The following is an 18,525-nucleotide window of genomic DNA, read 5'->3' as shown; positions in this document are numbered from 1 at the left end:
GCCTCGGTCAAATCCGATTCAACTAAATTTGAAGAAACAGACACCCAACATTCATCTTTATGCAACAAGTTGCATGTCAGTCGATGAAACCGGTCTCTCGTAAGCGTACGAGTAAAGTTGGTCCGGGCCGCTTCAATTCAACAATACCGCCTAATCAAGAAAAGACTAAGGAGGGCAGCAAATTGAACATCAACGCCCACAAACTCTTTTGTGTTCTACTTGAGATATCATCTACGCATGAACCTAGCTCATGATGCCACTGTTGGGGAACGTTGCATGGGAAACAAAAAAATCCTACGCACACGAAGACCTATCATGGTTATGATCATCTACGGGAATGAGATCGGATCCACATACCCTTGTAGATCACTAAGCAGGAACCGTTAAGAAATGCGGTTGATGTAGTGGAACATGTTTGCGATCCAAATCGCCTCGTCCCACGATCCATCCCGATCTAGCACCGAACGGACGACACCTCCGCGTTCAGCACACATACAGCTCAACGACGATCTACGCCTTCTTGATCTAGCAAGAGAGACGAAGAGGTAACTAAATTCTACGGCAGCATGACGGCGTGGCGGTGATGATGGTGGAGCTACTCCGGCAGGGCTTCGCCGTGCCGTACCGATCTAGCTAGGAGGTGTCACGAAGTAGTGGAGGGAGAGAGGTTTTCACAAAGGTTTGAGGTGCAAAAACCTTCTCAAATCTCCACTATATATAGGAGGAACCAAGGGGAGGGTGCCTTGCCTCCTACTCCAAGGAGGAGGCTTTGGACGAAGGAAGGAGGGAGGAGTCCTCCTCCAGTTAGGTTTGGTGGAGGACTCCTTCCTATCTTGTTCACCTCGTTCCTTTTTTTTTCTTTTCCTCTTTATTTTTTCCTTGGCTGAAATAGTCTTACTGGGATGGCCTCACCAGCCCACTAAGGGCTGGTGCGCCACCCATGTGCCTATTAGGTCCTCTCCCGGGTGGGTGGCCCCTCCCGGTAAAACCCCGGAACCCATTCGTCACTCCCGGTACTTTACCCGTAATGCCCAAAATCTTTCCTGAAGCCAAATGCAACAATCCTATATATCAATATTCGTTTTCGGACCATTCTCGAGACACTTGTGACGTCTGAGATCTCATTCGGGACTCCGAACAACATTCGGTTACCAACATCAATAATTCAACTATACCAAAAACGTCATCGAACCTTAAGTGTGCAGACCGTGCGGGTTCGAGAACTATGTAGACATGACCGAGACACTCTCCGACCAATATCCAATAGCGGGACCTGGACGTCCATATTGGATCCTACATATTATACGAAGATCTTATCGGTTGAACCTCTATGCCAAGGATTCACACAATCCCGTATATCATTCGCTTTGTCCTTCGGTATGTTACTTGCCCGAGATTCGATCGTCGGTATCGCCATACCTATTTCAATCTCGTTACCAGCAAGTTTCTTTACTCGTTCCCTAATACAAGATCCCGTGGCTAACTCTTTAGTCACATTTCTTGCAAGGCTTGTTTATGATGTTGTATTACCGACTGGGCCCCGAGATACCTCTCCGTCACACGGAGTGACAAATCCCAGTCTTGATCCATGCTAACTCAACGGACACCTTCGGAGATGCCTGTAGAGTACCTTTATAGTCACCAGTAACGTTGCGACATTTGATACACACAAGGCATTCCTCCGGTGTCAGTGAGTTACATGATCTCATGGTCATAGGAATGTATACTTGACATGTAGAAAACAATAGCAACAAAATGACACGATCATATGCTACGTTTATAGTTTGGGTCTTGTCCATCACATCATTCTCCTAATGATGTGATCCCATCATCAAGTGACAACACTTGTCTATGGCTAGGAAACCTTAACCATCCTTGACCAACAGGCTAGTCAACTAGAGGCTCACTAGGGACATTGTTTTGTCTATATATCCACACATGCTTTTATGTTTCCATTCAATACAATTATAGCATGGATAATAAATGGTTATCTTGAAATAGAAAATATAATAATAACTATTTTATTATTGCCTCTAGGCCATATTTCCAACATCCGTATATTCTTTGTCATAGCTTCCCCCATTCAGACTTCGTGACCATGACTTCCCCCATTAATGTTCTTTGTCATAGCCGGCTCTGTGATGGTTACTTGAGATAGATAGTACATAGAGCGATCACTTCCAAGTTGGCGGAATGGCTTCATTATGTGTCACATGTCTCCGTATCCACCATAGATACCACCCACCAACAATAATAACTTGTTTAAAATTCAACTCTTGGTGAACCGCAAGGTGATGACCCGGTAAAGACAGTATAAATTCGAAAATTGTCGAGCCAGATCTATCCACTTGAATTGCATGGTTGATAATATGTATCACACCCAATCTACTCCATAACTCCCTCCCATTAGTGCACTGGAACAACAGGTGTCGGATGTCCTCCGCTCCCTGGTTACAAATTGGATAAGCCCCATTTGAACCTATATGTCTATTAGCAAGTATAGCTCGAAGCGGAATTGTTCCATGCAATATTCCTCATCCAAAAATATGAACTTTACATGTGACTTGAAGCTTCCATAACGTTTTCCAGACTGCCAATGGGGTAGACCCACCAGGGTGTCCCTCCCTCGTGTGTGCCCCCGAAACATATGCATCCATTCCATATGATAAGCAATTATAACGGAAACCGTTCCTGTTCTATTCGGGTGCCAAAAAATAAAGTCATCAAAACCTTGTAAATGTAATGCCATCTGAAGTATTCTACGAACCTCCACCGGATTAAACAACTTTGTAATCAGGGCTTCATCCCATGACCCATTAACCAGATCAATTAGTTCACATACTCTCGTAATGATTGTTTGACCTCTTGGAGTGATTATCATTCTGTCCGCGCTAGATGGAATCCATGGGTCTCTCCAAATGTTTACCTTCTCTCCGGTTCCAATTGTCCATATATAACCTTTTTTGAAGGTGTCAAGCCCTTTTAGAATACTTTGCCACGTAAACGAGGAGCCATTCTTTGGTGTTGCATCCAGTAAAGACCAATTTGGGTAATACTTTGCTTTAAGCACTCTTGCCACTAAAGATTCTGGTTCAGTTATCAGCCTCCAACATTGTTTGGCAAGCATTGCTGGATTAAAAGAGTATAGGTCCCGGAACCCCATACCTCCTTCATTTTTAGGAACACAAAGCTTCCACCAAGCCATCCAATGCGTTCTTTTGTCATCCTCATCACCACCCCACCAAAATTGTGCAGTAATATATGTGATCTCTTTACAAATCCCTTTAAGTAAAGTAAACACACACATGGCATAAACAGGTATGGCTTGGGCCATTGCTTTCAGTAAGATCTCCTTTCCTCCAGTAGAAATGATTTTTTCCATCCAACCAATTAATCTGATTTTGATTCTCTCTACAAAATGCATGAAGCAATCACTTCTCTCAGCTCCCACTAAAGCTGGGAGGCCAAGATACTTGTGTGAAAGTGCTTCAGTATCAATATGCAAAATTTGACAGATCTCTGCTCTTGAGGCCACATTAGTATTAGGACTAAAGAATATGCTTGACTTAGCCAAACTCACCATTTGTCCCGAACTCTGACGGTAGGCATTTAGTGTTTGTTGTAAGGAAGTTGCATTTAACACGTCTGCTTTCATCAATATTAGAGAATTGTCAGCAAATAAAAGGTGTGAAACCGACGGTGCATTCCCGCACACTTTAGGTCTGCTGCATCGGCTGTGAGTTCCGATACGTCATGTGAATGGATCGGAGACGACACCGGATTTAGATATGGGAAGTGAGTGCACTCCACATTATCACGGTTTGTAGGTGTGAGAGGGGGCTTCGGATGGTTTGATGTATGTTCTTATCAGACCTTTGTTGAATAAGTAATAAAGATGGCTGCATGCATCACTCGATGCAGAGGCCGGGGCTCAGCCTCCTTTTCTAAAAAAAATTCCCGCACACTCTAATCCCATTCGTGCCACCAACTTCTTCTTCATACTGCAACATACTCCCTCCGTCCCAAAATTCTTGTTTTAGATTTGTCCAGATATGAATGTATCTAGTCATGTTTTAGTATTTAGATACATTCATTTCTAAACAAACCTAAGACAATAATTTTAGGACGGAGGGAGTACTAGAAAGCCCTTCTGCACAAACAAGGAACAAATAAGGGGAGAGAGGGTCCCCTTGCAAAATACTCCTCATTTCAATCCACATGGTTCTGTTTCATGGGAATTAAATCTCACCTTGTATTTTATAGAACTAGCACATGCCATAATCATTTCAATCCACTGTTCATGAAAACCAAGTTTCTGCATCATGCTCCGCAAAAATATCCACTCCATTCGAACATATGCCTTGTGCATATCCAACTTTACTGCACACAGGCCTGTCTGCCCCACTCTTTTATTTTTGATCTTATCAACACATTCATAGGCAATAAGTATATTATCCATTATCATTCTTCCCGAGACAAATGCACTCTGAGTGGGGGAAATAATCTGTGCTAAAATGCTTTTCAATCTCATAGCTAACATCTTTGATATAATTTTGTATATGACATTACATAGACTGACAGGTGTGTATTGAGTAATCAATTTAGGAGTGTCTATTTCGGGAATAAGAACGATGGAAGTATCGTTCCAATCAATGGGAACCAGACGGTTGTTTAAAGCAAACAAAACCTCCTGTGAAATAGCATCACCGAGTAAATGCCAATATTCTTTAAAGAAAACCGCATGTAGGCCATCTGGCCCTAGTGCTTTTAAATCACCAATACTAAACACGGCCCTGTGAACATCATCATGAGTATATGGTGCAATCAAGAATTCATTCATTTGATTAGTCACTTTAGTCTGAACTTTCTGCATAATCTCAGGGTCTACCTGCTGAACTTCCGAACTGAACAAATTAGTAAAGTAATTATGAATATGTTGGCTCAGAGGATCCATAATTTCCAAAACATTACCATCTCCATCGTGCAGTTTCTTGATATAATTTTTCTTTCTCCACGCTGATGCATATCGTGAAAAAACTGTATTTCGATCACCAAACTGAAGCCACACTACTAGGAAAAACCTTATAGGTAGGAGCCTATTAATAGCGCTGGAAAGTAGAAAGCACTGCTACTATTAAGGAGTAGTGTTGGATATCACCCAGCACTACTGCTAATGTCCTTAGCAGTAGCGCAGGCCTCATAATATGTGCTACTGATAAACAGGGAACCCCGCAGTAGCTATAGTAGTAGCGGCGTTCCTAAACCTGCGCTACTGCTAAGTTCAATATCAGTGGCGTTGCGTAGTATCCAGCGCTACTGATAAAAGGGGCCCAACAACGTAACCGCAATAGTTGTAGTAACAACGCTGGTTTAGGACCACCGCTACTGCTAAGTACAATAGCAGTAGCGCATGTTTAGGAACCAACACTACTACTATGTTCAGTTAACACCCCCACCGCGGCCACAGAATTTCCAAACTCCCCCACGCCCCCACCCCCTCTCCTCGATCTGAAGCCGCTGCCGCCTCCCTCGCCGCCGTCGTCGTCGCCACCGCCCCCTCCCCTCGTTGCCGCCACCGCCCCCTCGCTGCCGCCTCCCTCGCCGTCGCCACCGCCCCCTCCCGCTCCGGTAAGCCCCCACAGTGGCCTTGATCTTGTTCACAATGCATGCCTGGACAGTCTCATGTTTATTCCACAAGGGACATAGGGAGTAGTATGTTTATTAGTTTATATAGAATGAAAATGATAAGACAACTTCTTCGTTGTTTGTGACCACATAAATGGATTTAGTTCATGCTAAGCCATGTTCACCTAAAGGTTGATGATTTCAAGTACTTAGACTTAGTAAGAAACACCTCTTGCATAATTTAGGTTATAAAACATAAATCTTATTTTTCTAGACACTAGAATCTTAATAAGAGTTGAAGTTGGTGAGAAACCAAAAATTAAGCTCATGTGTTTTCTTACCTAGCATCTAACAAATGTTGTATTTGAAATGTAGTGCACATTATTATTCGAGTGTTTTCGGAATGTCCAAGTGGCCGATGTTTTGCTGGAATGTTGATTCATTTCCGTTCCGGCAAATTTCACGCACACCATATGTCCACTATTTAGAAAAGGTCATGCCAAAAATTTCCATGAATTTCGTCATGACTAGTGCTAGAAACTAGGACATGTGGAGTGCTTGGGAGTGTGAATTCTTTCGATATAGTGTCACGGTTGTTGTTTACACATTTACCACATTAAAACAGGAAATGTCTGACGATGAATATTGGGAGTGTGAATATTGCAACGACTGTCGGGGTATGTGCGACACGCCTCACCTGCGAGACGATAGGTTCTTCAGCATGAAGCTTGACGAGAATGGAGATATGTTCCCCCCTTGCCATGCAAGAAGATATGTGTTGGAGAGGCTCGGTTTCGAAGACCACGAGAGAATTGAGACGACGATCGCTAACCTGAGGACTATACATGGTCACACATTTGATATCAAAGTATTTAATTCAGTTTTTCAAACAGAATTTGGGTGCCCAAAGTGGGAAGATCTTTGCAAGGCATATGGATTTCAGGAGGGTATGGAAATAACCTTCGATCTTCGTCCTGAAGATAATATGCTAGGCAACATCGACATTTGGGTGGTTGTCGATGATACGCTTCCTATTTTACCTCCATGTGAGTTTCTCAACCATATTTTTCAAGTAATTTGCAATTATATTTAGAAAAAGTTGGTGTTCATCCATATACTAAATTTGTTAAATTATAATTTACAACTTATTTCGTTGCTTCGACTGAATTACGGAAATTAATTGACACAACACACTACATGTATGGATCACATCTAACTTGGGAGGAGAAGGATGTTCTTCTCCACTTTTTTGTTGCTGGTGTTCTGGTTTCTAGGGATACTTTCCCGTATAATTTTGGAATTGGTCAAAATTATACATTTTACATGCCACTAGTGCATAGGTTGAGGCCGGATGACATTCGCCGAAATGTATTGGTAAGAGTTTCCTAATTAAGTACGCTCTACTATTGCATAAATGATGTTGATTACATTGCTAACTAGGTTATTATTATGTTCTTCAACAACAACTGCCACATGATGTAGTACCTCTGATGATGCTCCCAGAAGGTCAAATGAAAATTAGAAGCCCACTGAGGGCTGAGTTCGATGCTCCATACTCGAGTTACCTCAAATCAAGATAAAAAAGGCTCCAAATTGAAGCATGGAGAGAAATAAAGAAGGAGCGCAACCCACAAGTTGAAGACCGTTGGATCTCTGTGATTCATCAGTGAGACATAGGTGTTATTCTGTGTTATGACATTATACCTAAGAGCGAGGACTAGGTCTTATGAGAGACAAGTTATTCTGGTTTATATTAACTTGACATGATCGATTAGGATGCATGCATATGATGACTATTAAGATGTTTCTCTGTTTTACTTTATGTGTATCATATGATAACTTGGTATATGATTAAGATGATGATGAGTTGTTAGATGAGTATGTAAGATGATGATGAGTTATATGACATGATACTCCCTCCATCCCAAAATTCTTGTCTTAGCTTTGTCTAGAAATGGATGTATCTAAGTACTAAATTTGACTAGATACATTTGTATCTAAACAAATATCAGACAAGAATTTTCGGACGGAGGGAGTACTTTATGTTGGGGAACTTCGCATGGGAAACAAAATTTTCCTACGCGCACGAAGACCTATCATGGTGATGTCCATCTACGAGAGGGGATTTCCGATCTACGTACCCTTGTAGATCGCACAGCAGAAGCGTTAAGAAACGCGGTTGATGTAGTGGAACGTCCTCACGTCCCTCGATCCGCCCCGCGAATCGTCCCACGAACCGTCCCGCGATCCGTCCCACGATCCGCTCCGATCTAGTGCCGAACGGACGGCACCTCCGCGTTCAGCACACGTACAACTCGACGATGATCTCGGCCTTCTTGATCCAGCAAGAGAGACGAAGAGGTAGATGAGTTCTCCGGCAGCGTGACGGCGCTCCGGAGGTTGGTGGTAATCTAATCTCAGCAGGGCTCCGCCCGAGCTCCGCAGAAACGCGATCTAGAGGTAAAACCGTGGAGGTATGTGGTCGGGATGCCGTGGCAAAAGTTATTTCAAATCAGCCCTAAAACCCCACTATATATAGGAGGGAGGGAGGGGAGGAGGTAGCCTCAAAACCTAAAGGTTTGGACGAAATTGGAGGTGGAGGAGTCCTACTCCAATCCTACTTGGAGTAGGATTCCACCTTCCCACTTGGAAACTCTTTCCACCTTGTGTTTTTTCCTTCTCAAACCTTCTGGGCCTTAGTGAGAACTTATTCCAGCCCACTAGGGGCTGGTTTATCTCTTCCCATAGCCCATGAGACCCCTTGGGGCGTGACATCCCTCCCGATGGTCCCCGGCACCCCTCCCGACAATCCCAGTACACTACCGATGAGCTCGAAACTTTTCCGGTAATGCACGAAAACCTTCCGGTAACCAAATGAGGTCATCCTCTATATCAATCTTCGTTTCCGAACCATTCCGGAAACCCTCGTGACATCCGTGATCTCATCCGGGACTCCGAACAACATTCATAACCAACCATATAACTCAAATACACATAAAACAACGTCGAACATTAAGTGTGCAGACCCTGCGGGTTCGAGAACTATGTAGACATGACCCGAGAGACTCCTCGGTCAATATCCAATAGCGGGACCTGGATGCCAATATTGGATCCTACATATTCTACGAAGATCTTATCGTTTGAACCTCAGTGCCAAGGATTCATATAATCCCGTATGTCATTCCCTTTGTCCTTCGGTATGTTACTTGCCTGAGATTCGATCATCAGTATCCGCATACCTATTTCAATCTCGTTTACCGGCAAGTCTCTTTACTCGTTCCGTAATACAAGATCCCGCAACTTACACTAAGTCACATTGCTTGCAAGGCTTGTGTGTGATGTTGTATTACTGAGTGGGCCCCGAGATACCTCTCCGTCATACAGAGTGACAAATCCCAGTTTTGATCCATACTAACTCAACGAACACCTTCGGAGATACCTGTAGAGCATATTTATAGTCACCCAGTTAAGTTGTGACGTTTGATACACACAAAGCATTCCTCCGGTGTCAGTGAGTTATATGATCTCATGGTCATAGGAACAAATACTTGACACGCAGAAAACAGTAGCAACAAAATGACACGATCAACATGCTACGTCTATTAGTTTGGGTCTAGTCCATCACATGATTCTCCTAGTGATGTGATCCCGTTATCAAGTAACAACACTTGCCTATGGCCAGGAAACCTTGACCATCTTTGATCAACGAGCTAGTCAACTAGAGGCTTACTAGGGACAGTGTTTTGTCTATGTATCCACACAAGTATTGTGTTTCCAATCAATACAATTATAGCATGGATAATAAATGATTATCATGAACAAAGAAATATAATAATAACTAATTATTATTGCCTCTAGGGCATATTTCCAACAGTCTCCCACTTGCACTAGAGTCAATAATCTAGTTCACATCACCATGTGATTTCAACGAATCCAACACCCATATAGTTCTGGGGTCTGATCACGTCTTGCTCGTGAGAGAGGTTTTAGTCAACGGTTCTGAAACTTTCAGATCCGTGCGTTCTTTACAAATCTTTATGTCATCTTATAGATGCTGCTACTACATGCTATTCGGAAATGCTTTAAATATCTACTCTACTATACGAATCCGTTTCACTACTCATAGTTATCCGGATTAGTGTCAAAGCTTGCATCGACGTAACCCTTTACGACGAACTCTTTAACCACCTCCATAGTCGAGAAAAATTCCTTAGTCTATTTAGTTACTAAGGATAACTTTGACCGCTGATCAGTGATTCAATCCTGGATCACTCTGTGTACCTCTTAACTGACTTGCTGCAAGGCACACATCAGGTGCGGTACTCAGCATGGCATACTTTAGAGTCTACGACTAAGGCATAGCAGACGACCTTCGTCTATTCTCTTTATTCTGCCGTGGTCGGGTTTTGAGTCTTACTCAAATTCACACCTTACAACACAGTCAAGAACTCCTTCTTTGCTGATCTATTTCGAATTCCTTCAAAAACTTGTCAAGGCAAGCATCTTGTTGAAACTTCTATTAAGCGTTTTGATCTATCTCCATAGATCTTGATGCTCAACGTTCAAGTAGCTCAATCCAGGTATTCCTTTGAAAAACTCCTTTCAAACAACCTTGTATGCTTTACAGAAATTCTACATTACTTCTGATCCACAATATGTCAACCACATATACTTATCAGAAATTCTATAGTGCTCCCACTCACTTCTTTGGAAATACAAGTTTCTCATAAACCTTGTACAAACCCAAAATCTTTGATCATCTCATCAAAGTGTATATTCCAACTCCGAGATGCTTGCACCAGTCCATTGAAGGATCGCTGGAGCTTGCATACTTGCTAGTATCTTTAGGATCGACAAAACCTCCTGGTTGTATCACATACAATGTTTTCTCAAGGAAACCGTCGAGGAAACAATGTTTTGACAACCTATGTGCAATATTTCATAAATAATGCAGCAACTACTAACATAATTCTAACAGACTTTTAGCATCACTACGAGTGAGAAAGTCTCATCATAGTCAACTGTTTGATCTTGTCGGAAACATCTTTGCGACAAGTCGAGCTTTTCTTAATAGTGACTTATCACCATCATCGTCTGTCTTCCTTTTAAAGATCCACCTTTACTCAATAGTCCTATGACCATCAAGTAGTTCTTCCAAAGTCTACACTTTGTTTTCATACATGGATCCTCTCTCGGATTTCATGGCTTCCAGCCATTTGTCAGAATCCGGGCCCACCATTGCTTTCTCCATAACTCGTAGGTTCACTATTGCTCAACAACATGACCTCAAAGACAGGGTTACCGTACCACTCTGTAGTAGTACGCGACCTTGTCAACCTACGAGGCTTGTAGTAACTTGATCCGATGCTCGATGATCACCATCATCAGCTTTCACTTCAATTGGTGTAGGCGCCACAGGAACAACTTCCTGCGCCCTGCTACACACTGGTTGAAGTGATGGTTCAATAACCTCATCAAGTTCTACCCCCCTCCCACTCAATTCTTTCGAGAGAAACCTTTCCTCGAGAAAGGATCCGTTTCTAGAAACAAACACTTTGCTTTCGGATCTGAGATAGGAGATGTACCCAACTGTTTTGGATATCCTATGAAGATGCATTTATCCGCTTTGGGTTCGAGCTTATCAGACTGAAACTTTTTCACATAAGTGTCGAAGCCCCAAACTTTCAAGAAACGACAGTTTATATTTCTCTAAACCTTAGTCTATACTGTGTCATCTCAACGGAAATACGCGGTGCCCTATTTAAAGTGAATGCGGTTGTCTCTAATGCATAACCCATAAACGATAGTGGTAATTCGATAAGAGACATCATAGCATGCACCATACCAAATAGTGTATGGCTATGACGTTCAGACACATCATCACACTATGATGTTCGAGGTGGCATGAACTGCGAAACAATTTCCACATTGTCTTAACTGCGTACCAAAACTCGTAAGTCCGATATTCATTTCTATGATCATATCGTAGACAGTTTATCTTCTTGTTACGACAAACTTCACTCCGAAACAGAATTGAACTTTTCAATATTTCAGACTTGTGATTCATTAAGTAAATACTCTTGTATCCACTCAAATCGTCATTGAAGTAAAAACATAATGATATCCACTGCGTGCCTCAGCACCCATTGGACTGCATACATCAAAATGTATCACTTCCAACAAGTTACTATCTTGTTTCATCTCAATGAAAACAAGGCCTTGCTCATGTGGTATGATTTGCATGTCACTAGTGATTCAAAATCAAGTGAGTATAAAGATCCATCAGCATGGAGCCTCTTCATGCAATTTATACCAACATGACTCAAGCGGCAGTGCCACAAGTAAGTGGTACTATCATCATTACCTCGTATCTTTTGGCACCAATATCATGAACATGTGTAACACTACGATCGAGATTCAATAAACCATTGAAGGTGATTATTCAAGAAAATAGAGTAACCATTATTCTCTTTAAATGAATAATCGTATTGCAATAAACACGATCCAATCATGTTCATGCTTAACGCAAGCACCAAATAACAATTATTTCGGTTTTAACACCAATCCCGATGGTAGAGGGAGCGTGCGACGTTTGATCATATCAAGCTTGGAAACACTTCCAACACGTATCGTCACCTCGCCTTTAGCTAGTCTCCGTTTATGCCGTAGCTTTCATTTCATGTTACTAATCACTTAGCAACCGAACCGGTATCCAATACCCTCGTGCTACTACGAGTACTAGTAAAGTACATATCAACATCATGTATATCAAATATACTTCTTTCGACTTTTGCCAGCCTTCTTATCTACCAAGTATCTAGAGTTGCTCCGCCTCAGTGACCGTTCCCCTCATAACAGAAGCACTTAGTCCCGGGCTTGGGTTTAATCTGGGTCTCTTCATTAGTGCACCAACTGTTTTGCCGTTTCACGAAGTATCCCTTCTAGCCCTTGCCTTTCTTGAAACTTAGTGGTTTTACTAACCATCAACTATTGATGCTCCTTCTTGATTTCTACTTTCGCAATGTCAAACATCGCGAATCGCTCAAGGATCATTGTATCTATCCTTGATATGTTATAGTTCATCACGAAGCTCTCACAGCTTGGTGGTAGTGACTTTGGAGAACCATCACAATCTCATCTGGAAGATTAACTCCCACTTGATTCAAGCGATTGTCGTACTCAGACAATCTGAGCACACGCTCAACGATTGAGCTTTTCTCCTTTACTTTGTGGACAAAGAATCTTGTCGGAGGTCTCGTACCTCTTAACAAGGGCACAAGCATGAAATCACAATTTCATCTCTTTAGAACATCACTTATGTTCCGTGACGTTTCAAAACGTCTTCGGCGCCTTGCTTCTAAGCCATTAAGTATTTTGCACTGAACTATCGTGTGACCAGGATTGGGCCGCGCTGCGAGGGGCACGTGTGAAAATGACCGGGCCAGCCCAGTCAAGCCCATCTCGCTCTCGGAGTTCACAATATTTACGGAAATAAAAAAAGTGAGAATTTTTTTCATGAATTTCGAAGAAATAATCACGGATTTAGAAATGACACGTACTATTTTAAAATGCCACGTACTATTTTTATAATATTTAAATATACTTTGAAATGCCACATACTATTTTTATAATATTTGAATATATTTTGAAATACCATGTACTGTTTTTATAATATTTAAATATATTTTGAAATGTCACGTACTGTTTTTATAATATTTAAATATATTTTAAAACGCCATATACTATTTTTAAATATTAAAATATATTTTTAAATGGCACGTACTATTTTTGTAATATTTAAATATATTTTAAAATGACACATACTGTTTTTATAATATATAAATATATTTTGCAATGCAACATAGTATTTTTATAATATTTAAATACATTTTAAAATGATATGTACTATTTTTATAATATTTAAATAAATTTTTAAATGCGATAGTCTTTTTTTAGCAGTCTAACCAAAAAATAAAATGGGCCGACCCAACGCGCTCCTGGCCCATCAGCCAGCTGAATCCCGGTTGATATTTCTCACGTGAGCATTTTTATGTCTGAGAGTTCGATTTAGACCGGTATCATGTAGTTTAGGATGCAAACGATAGGGATTTAGACTTAAGAATTTTATTCGCCGAACTTCTATGAATTCAGGGTTTTTGCTTCAAAGTGTTTGACTTGATTGCCAGATCCATCCACCAAGGAATAGTATTATGTATCCACTAGTAACGGCCTGTGGCGCATTTTTTCAAACTTTTACATAAGAAGATAAAAAAGGGTGTACATGACTGGCCCATGACAGATGGGGTTGTGTACGCCGGTTGACCAGTTAGCCTATTTCCAACGCCTTAAGCGCTGAATAGTATTTGCCTACAAGAGGACGAAGTCATTAATTAGGAAGTACTCCTTTCAAAGATCACTCGCATCTCTCCTAGTTGCGACAAGTGACGCACTACATGCGTATCATTTGTCGCAACTTGCGAGTTTTTCCTTTTTTCGTAGATTTGTATTTTCGAAACGTTTTATCTTCTAAACCGTGCGTCCAAATCTTGAATCATTTTTATCGTTGGATTTCTCGCATCAAGATCTTCAAAACTAGATCCCATGTTGAGAGGTATTTATGAACTTTTTTTTCACGAAAAAACCGGAACGAAAAAAACCGTGTCCCTCGATATAGGAAAAAAGGCATTTTTTTCCTTTTTGATGTGCCTCTCATGAAGGTAAAACCATGCCTTTCATGGAATAAAAATCATGTCTCTCACGAAAAAACACGTTTTTTTGCCTTTTCGAGAGGCACGGACGTGCCTCTTGAAAGGCAAAACAGTGCCTCTCGCGAAAGAAAAGCCGTGGCTCTGGCCAAAAAAACAGAAAACACGTTTTTTCCCTTTTCGTGCCTCTCGAGGAGGCAAAACCGTGTCTCTTGCAAAAAAACAGAAAACTCTTTTTTTTTTACTTTTTCGAGAACCATGACCGTGCCTCTCGTGAAGGCAAAACCGTGTCTCTCGAAAAAGAAAAAGCGTACCTCTCATGAAAAAAAACAAGAAAACACGTTTTTTAAGAAAAAAATCGTCAAAAAACTAAGAAAGACCGTTGGAAAACTGAAACACAAAAAAACAATCTAAAAGTCGAAAATGCTTGCGACAAAAAACAAAATCCGAAGAAAGCGCTCAGAGCGCGACACGTGACGATGGCTGAGAACGCGCTGAGTGACGATGCGCGAGAATGCGTGCTGAAAGGCTTCTGAAGAAGCGTTCGCTAACTAGTGACTCCCTTTTGATCATGAGAACCAGCCTTGTTATCTGGCGCCACGCTAGCTCGTCCTGCATCCTCGGCCCATTAGCCCACCAACTCCGTCGCCCATGGAAATGAAGATCCAGGCGAAGAAAAAGGCGGGAATCACACACAGCATAGCCAGCCAACTCCAAACGGAATCACGTACAAAAAACTCCAAACGGCGGAATCGCCTCCCACGCTTTCCTTTCCGCAAAGGCCAATCAACTCCTCCTACACCACCACCACCGCCCCCGCCCCCGCCCCCTCCCCCTACACCCCGCCGCGAACTCCACCACCACCGTACGTCCCCTGTACTATATAAGACGAGCACCCTCGCTCAGACCCCCTCAGTCCCCTGCCTGCCTTCCCCACCAGCCAGCCAGCATCAATGCCGAGGCGGGCGATCGAGGTCCGGGCCGACGGCGCCGCGCCCAAGTGGTGCATGTCGCTGCTGGAGAACACGTTCACGGCGTTCCTCAAGTCCCCCGGCGCCGACGCCGACGCCAAGGCCGTGTTCGCGGAGGGGTCCCTCTTCAGCCCCTACCTCTTCGGCAAGTTCTTCGACCCGGCCGACGCGTTCCCCATGTGGGAGTTCGAGTCGGATGTGCTGCTCGCCGCGCTCCGCCGCGGCGCCAGGACCTCCGTCCACTGGTCCGAGAACGACTGCGAGTACTGCCTCAGGGCCGACATACCTGGTACGCACACGGCTCGCTCGCTCCATCCATTGTTTCTAGTACAAGTACCACATACATAAAAGATTAGATGCTTGTTCAGGCTGAGAGGCTTCACAATGGTTAGTAGTATTTCGTTCTAGCTTCAAACTGAAATCGTCTGTTCACTCTTGTTGAAGACGACTTAACTTCAGTGACAAAAGCACAGTAATATATATATATATATATGGTTAGTATTTTGTGCAAGCTTCAACTGAAATCTCTGTTCCCATGTGACAAAGGTACCACCAAAGCTTTAGCATAGATTCGCCGTAGTAGAAATGCATGGACGATCTGACCCCTGTAACAAGTGCACGCATGCACTCCTGATCGTTTTCGTTGCGTCGATTCTCTGGGAATGCATCGATCAGCAGATGGTTAGTAAGTTACCGTGCTCCTCTGCCGTCCATCGATGAACACTCCACCTCAGAAGATGCCACACGGCTTGTGTTCCAACACCTTTGAATTCCTCCACATAAAAAGATGTTCAACTTGCTAGCTAGCTATCTAGGGGAAGTTCTCGTGTGTGCTTTCCCCGTTGCTATCTCTTTGCTTTTTTCCAAGCACTATGGTCATGGTCACGTGCAGCCTTGTGTCGCCATCACTTTTCTTGGCAAATTATTCGTTGCGTCTGCGTGTGGCGCACCACTTCGATCCGGACCAGAGCTAGCTGTGCCGCTTACGGAAAAGCGAGCGGAAGATTGTGCCACACGATTGCCAAAACCAACAATGCCAAGCACACTTGCATTATCATATCGTATTGTACACATGGTACTTGTGCAGTATCTAGCACTGACTTTTGCTCTCTTGGTATTGATGATCATCAGGTGGAAGGAAGTGCGACGTGGAGGTGAGCGGCGACGGCGCGCGGGTGGTGGACGTGAGCGGGCTGTGGCGGGTGCCGCCGGCGGACGGCCGAGACTGGCGCGCCGGACGGTGGTGGGAGCACGGCTTCGTGCGGCGCGTGGAGCTGCCGGAGGACGCGGACGGGGGCAGGGTGGAGGCCTACTTCGACGACGGCGCGGGGTCGCTGGAGATCAAGGTCCCCAAGAGGAACAGCGACGCCCACCAACAAGCCTGAAGGAATCAGAACCTCGATCGACACGCGCAACTGGGTTGGATCAGACTAACCGGAGGACGGCATGCATTTGCCGGTGAAAGGCAATTATTCTCCTTCTGATGTGATGATGAGCAGTTGATGGCGACTAAAAAGAACGCGTAATCTCGGTAGAAATTCGGAAAGATATGGCCGAGACGAAAAGGGGCAAAGATTACCTATCTATTGCATGATGTTACAAATGAACAAATCCGATGTAGTAATAGTGTATGTTCTTCAGTTCCACTGTTAAAATGGCTAATTAATCAGCAGTGTCGCTGTCAGTTTCGGTCGTCGATCGAACGGGCTAGGGCATCGATATGATTCTAGACCAGATGATTATATGCAATCCGTGACTTTTGATTTTTGAAAGGCAGATTCTCCCATTTCTTTCGGCACGATGTATCTCCATCAGTCGTCAGTCATCACCCCTGCCCCTTTATCCCCAGTGGGCACATGAGCATCAGAGCTGTGAGGAAAGCTGCCGTTGGCTCTTTGAGATCCTCAGGTGATTATTCTCAAGAGAAGCACGGTGTCCAGATGATATTCGATGGTTTCAAGCGACGATTTGCTTTTAAATATCTTCTAAAAGAGGCCTTGTTTTTTCTCGGGGATACTCATGAGACCAGTGCATCATTATTTTTGAAAAGAAAAATTAAAGCTCAGGTTCCAAAACTATCGCAGAGTCCAAATTTGGCACCTCAACTACTTCCTCCGTCCCAAAATAACCGTCTCAAGCTTAATACAAATTTATACTAGACCTAGTATAAAGTTGAGACACTTATTTTGGGATGGAGGGAGTACATAGCAAAAATTCCTGACCCCTTAAGTACTGAAACAATTTAAGACCCTCTTAGCTCGCGAACGTTCATAGGGAACGATGGCATTTGTGAATGAATTACATGACAATTTTAGTTGTAGACTTGTAGCGGGGTGACGATATTTTCACAGTAGGGTGACAATTTTCCCGTTCCGAAATAAGTGTTTCAATTTTGTATTGGTTTTAGTATAAAATTATACTAAATTTAAGACACTTATTTTGAGACGGAGGGAATAGTAATAAGTGTGACAATTTCCCCGTCCCGAAATAAGTGTTTCAATGAAGGCACACTTCTTTTTAAACTGTCATCCTTTGATCAAACGGCTGTAAGTGCATTCACTGGGAGTTCCAACCCAACAAATATTTGCTAGTTAGCATTGCTGTTTATCTGTTGCTCCATTGAAACCAATTTTAATTGCGACGTGGCAATAATTTCACATTCATGGTAGTGTAGTGAACGCAAAATATCCACGTACACAAAAACAATTAAATTTGGAAAGTAAAAAGCAATAGAAAAAACAAAGTTATGAAAGAATGACAATTTAAATTATTTTTGCAGGAAAAATAATACCTTATTTATATAAGAAGGATTTTAAAATTCAAATTATTCTGGAAATTTTTTGACTTTGCTAAATTTGGGAGCCCATGGAAATTTTGGTAAAGTATCTTTTTATACTATTTTCCAGTTCCATAACTTTTTGCAACTTGCATTTTCAAAAAAAGTTTTTCTATATTGTCCTTAGTATTCAGATATTCTAAAATATCTAGTGATATTCACTTAAAATGTTTGTAACATTTTTTCCTAAACAAACAAGTTTTCTGTATTTCATATATTGAATTTTTTAAATTCAGTTCCCTACTTTTATTCAAATTATTCGAGTTCTTTTAGAAAAATAGTTTTAATTTTTCCATTTTTCATGATGTTTTGTGCTAATTGGGGTGCCACACGTGCGGAGTCATAGTAGCATCATTGTTAAAACTATTTTGAGTTGGTCAAATAAAAA

The 18,525-nt window shown here is 42.4% G+C and overlaps 1 protein-coding gene across 1 annotated transcript; it reads left to right on the top strand.

Moving 5' to 3' along the window:
- Nucleotides 1–15,183: 15,183 nt before the first annotated feature.
- On the top strand, nucleotides 15,184–17,073 carry LOC123443460 (22.3 kDa class VI heat shock protein). Its single transcript, XM_045119837.1, has 2 exons — nucleotides 15,184–15,590; nucleotides 16,433–17,073. The coding sequence occupies exons 1-2, from the start codon at nucleotides 15,284–15,286 to the stop codon at nucleotides 16,684–16,686; spliced, it is 561 nt and encodes a 186-aa protein (XP_044975772.1). The 5' UTR covers nucleotides 15,184–15,283; the 3' UTR covers nucleotides 16,687–17,073.
- The last annotated feature ends 1,452 nt before the right edge of the window (nucleotides 17,074–18,525 follow it).

This window comes from Hordeum vulgare, chromosome 1H (assembly GCF_904849725.1).
Source record: "Hordeum vulgare subsp. vulgare chromosome 1H, MorexV3_pseudomolecules_assembly, whole genome shotgun sequence".
In the NCBI taxonomy this organism is placed as follows: Eukaryota; Viridiplantae; Streptophyta; class Magnoliopsida; order Poales; family Poaceae; genus Hordeum; species Hordeum vulgare.
This window is presented reverse-complemented; position numbering and strand designations above follow the sequence as displayed.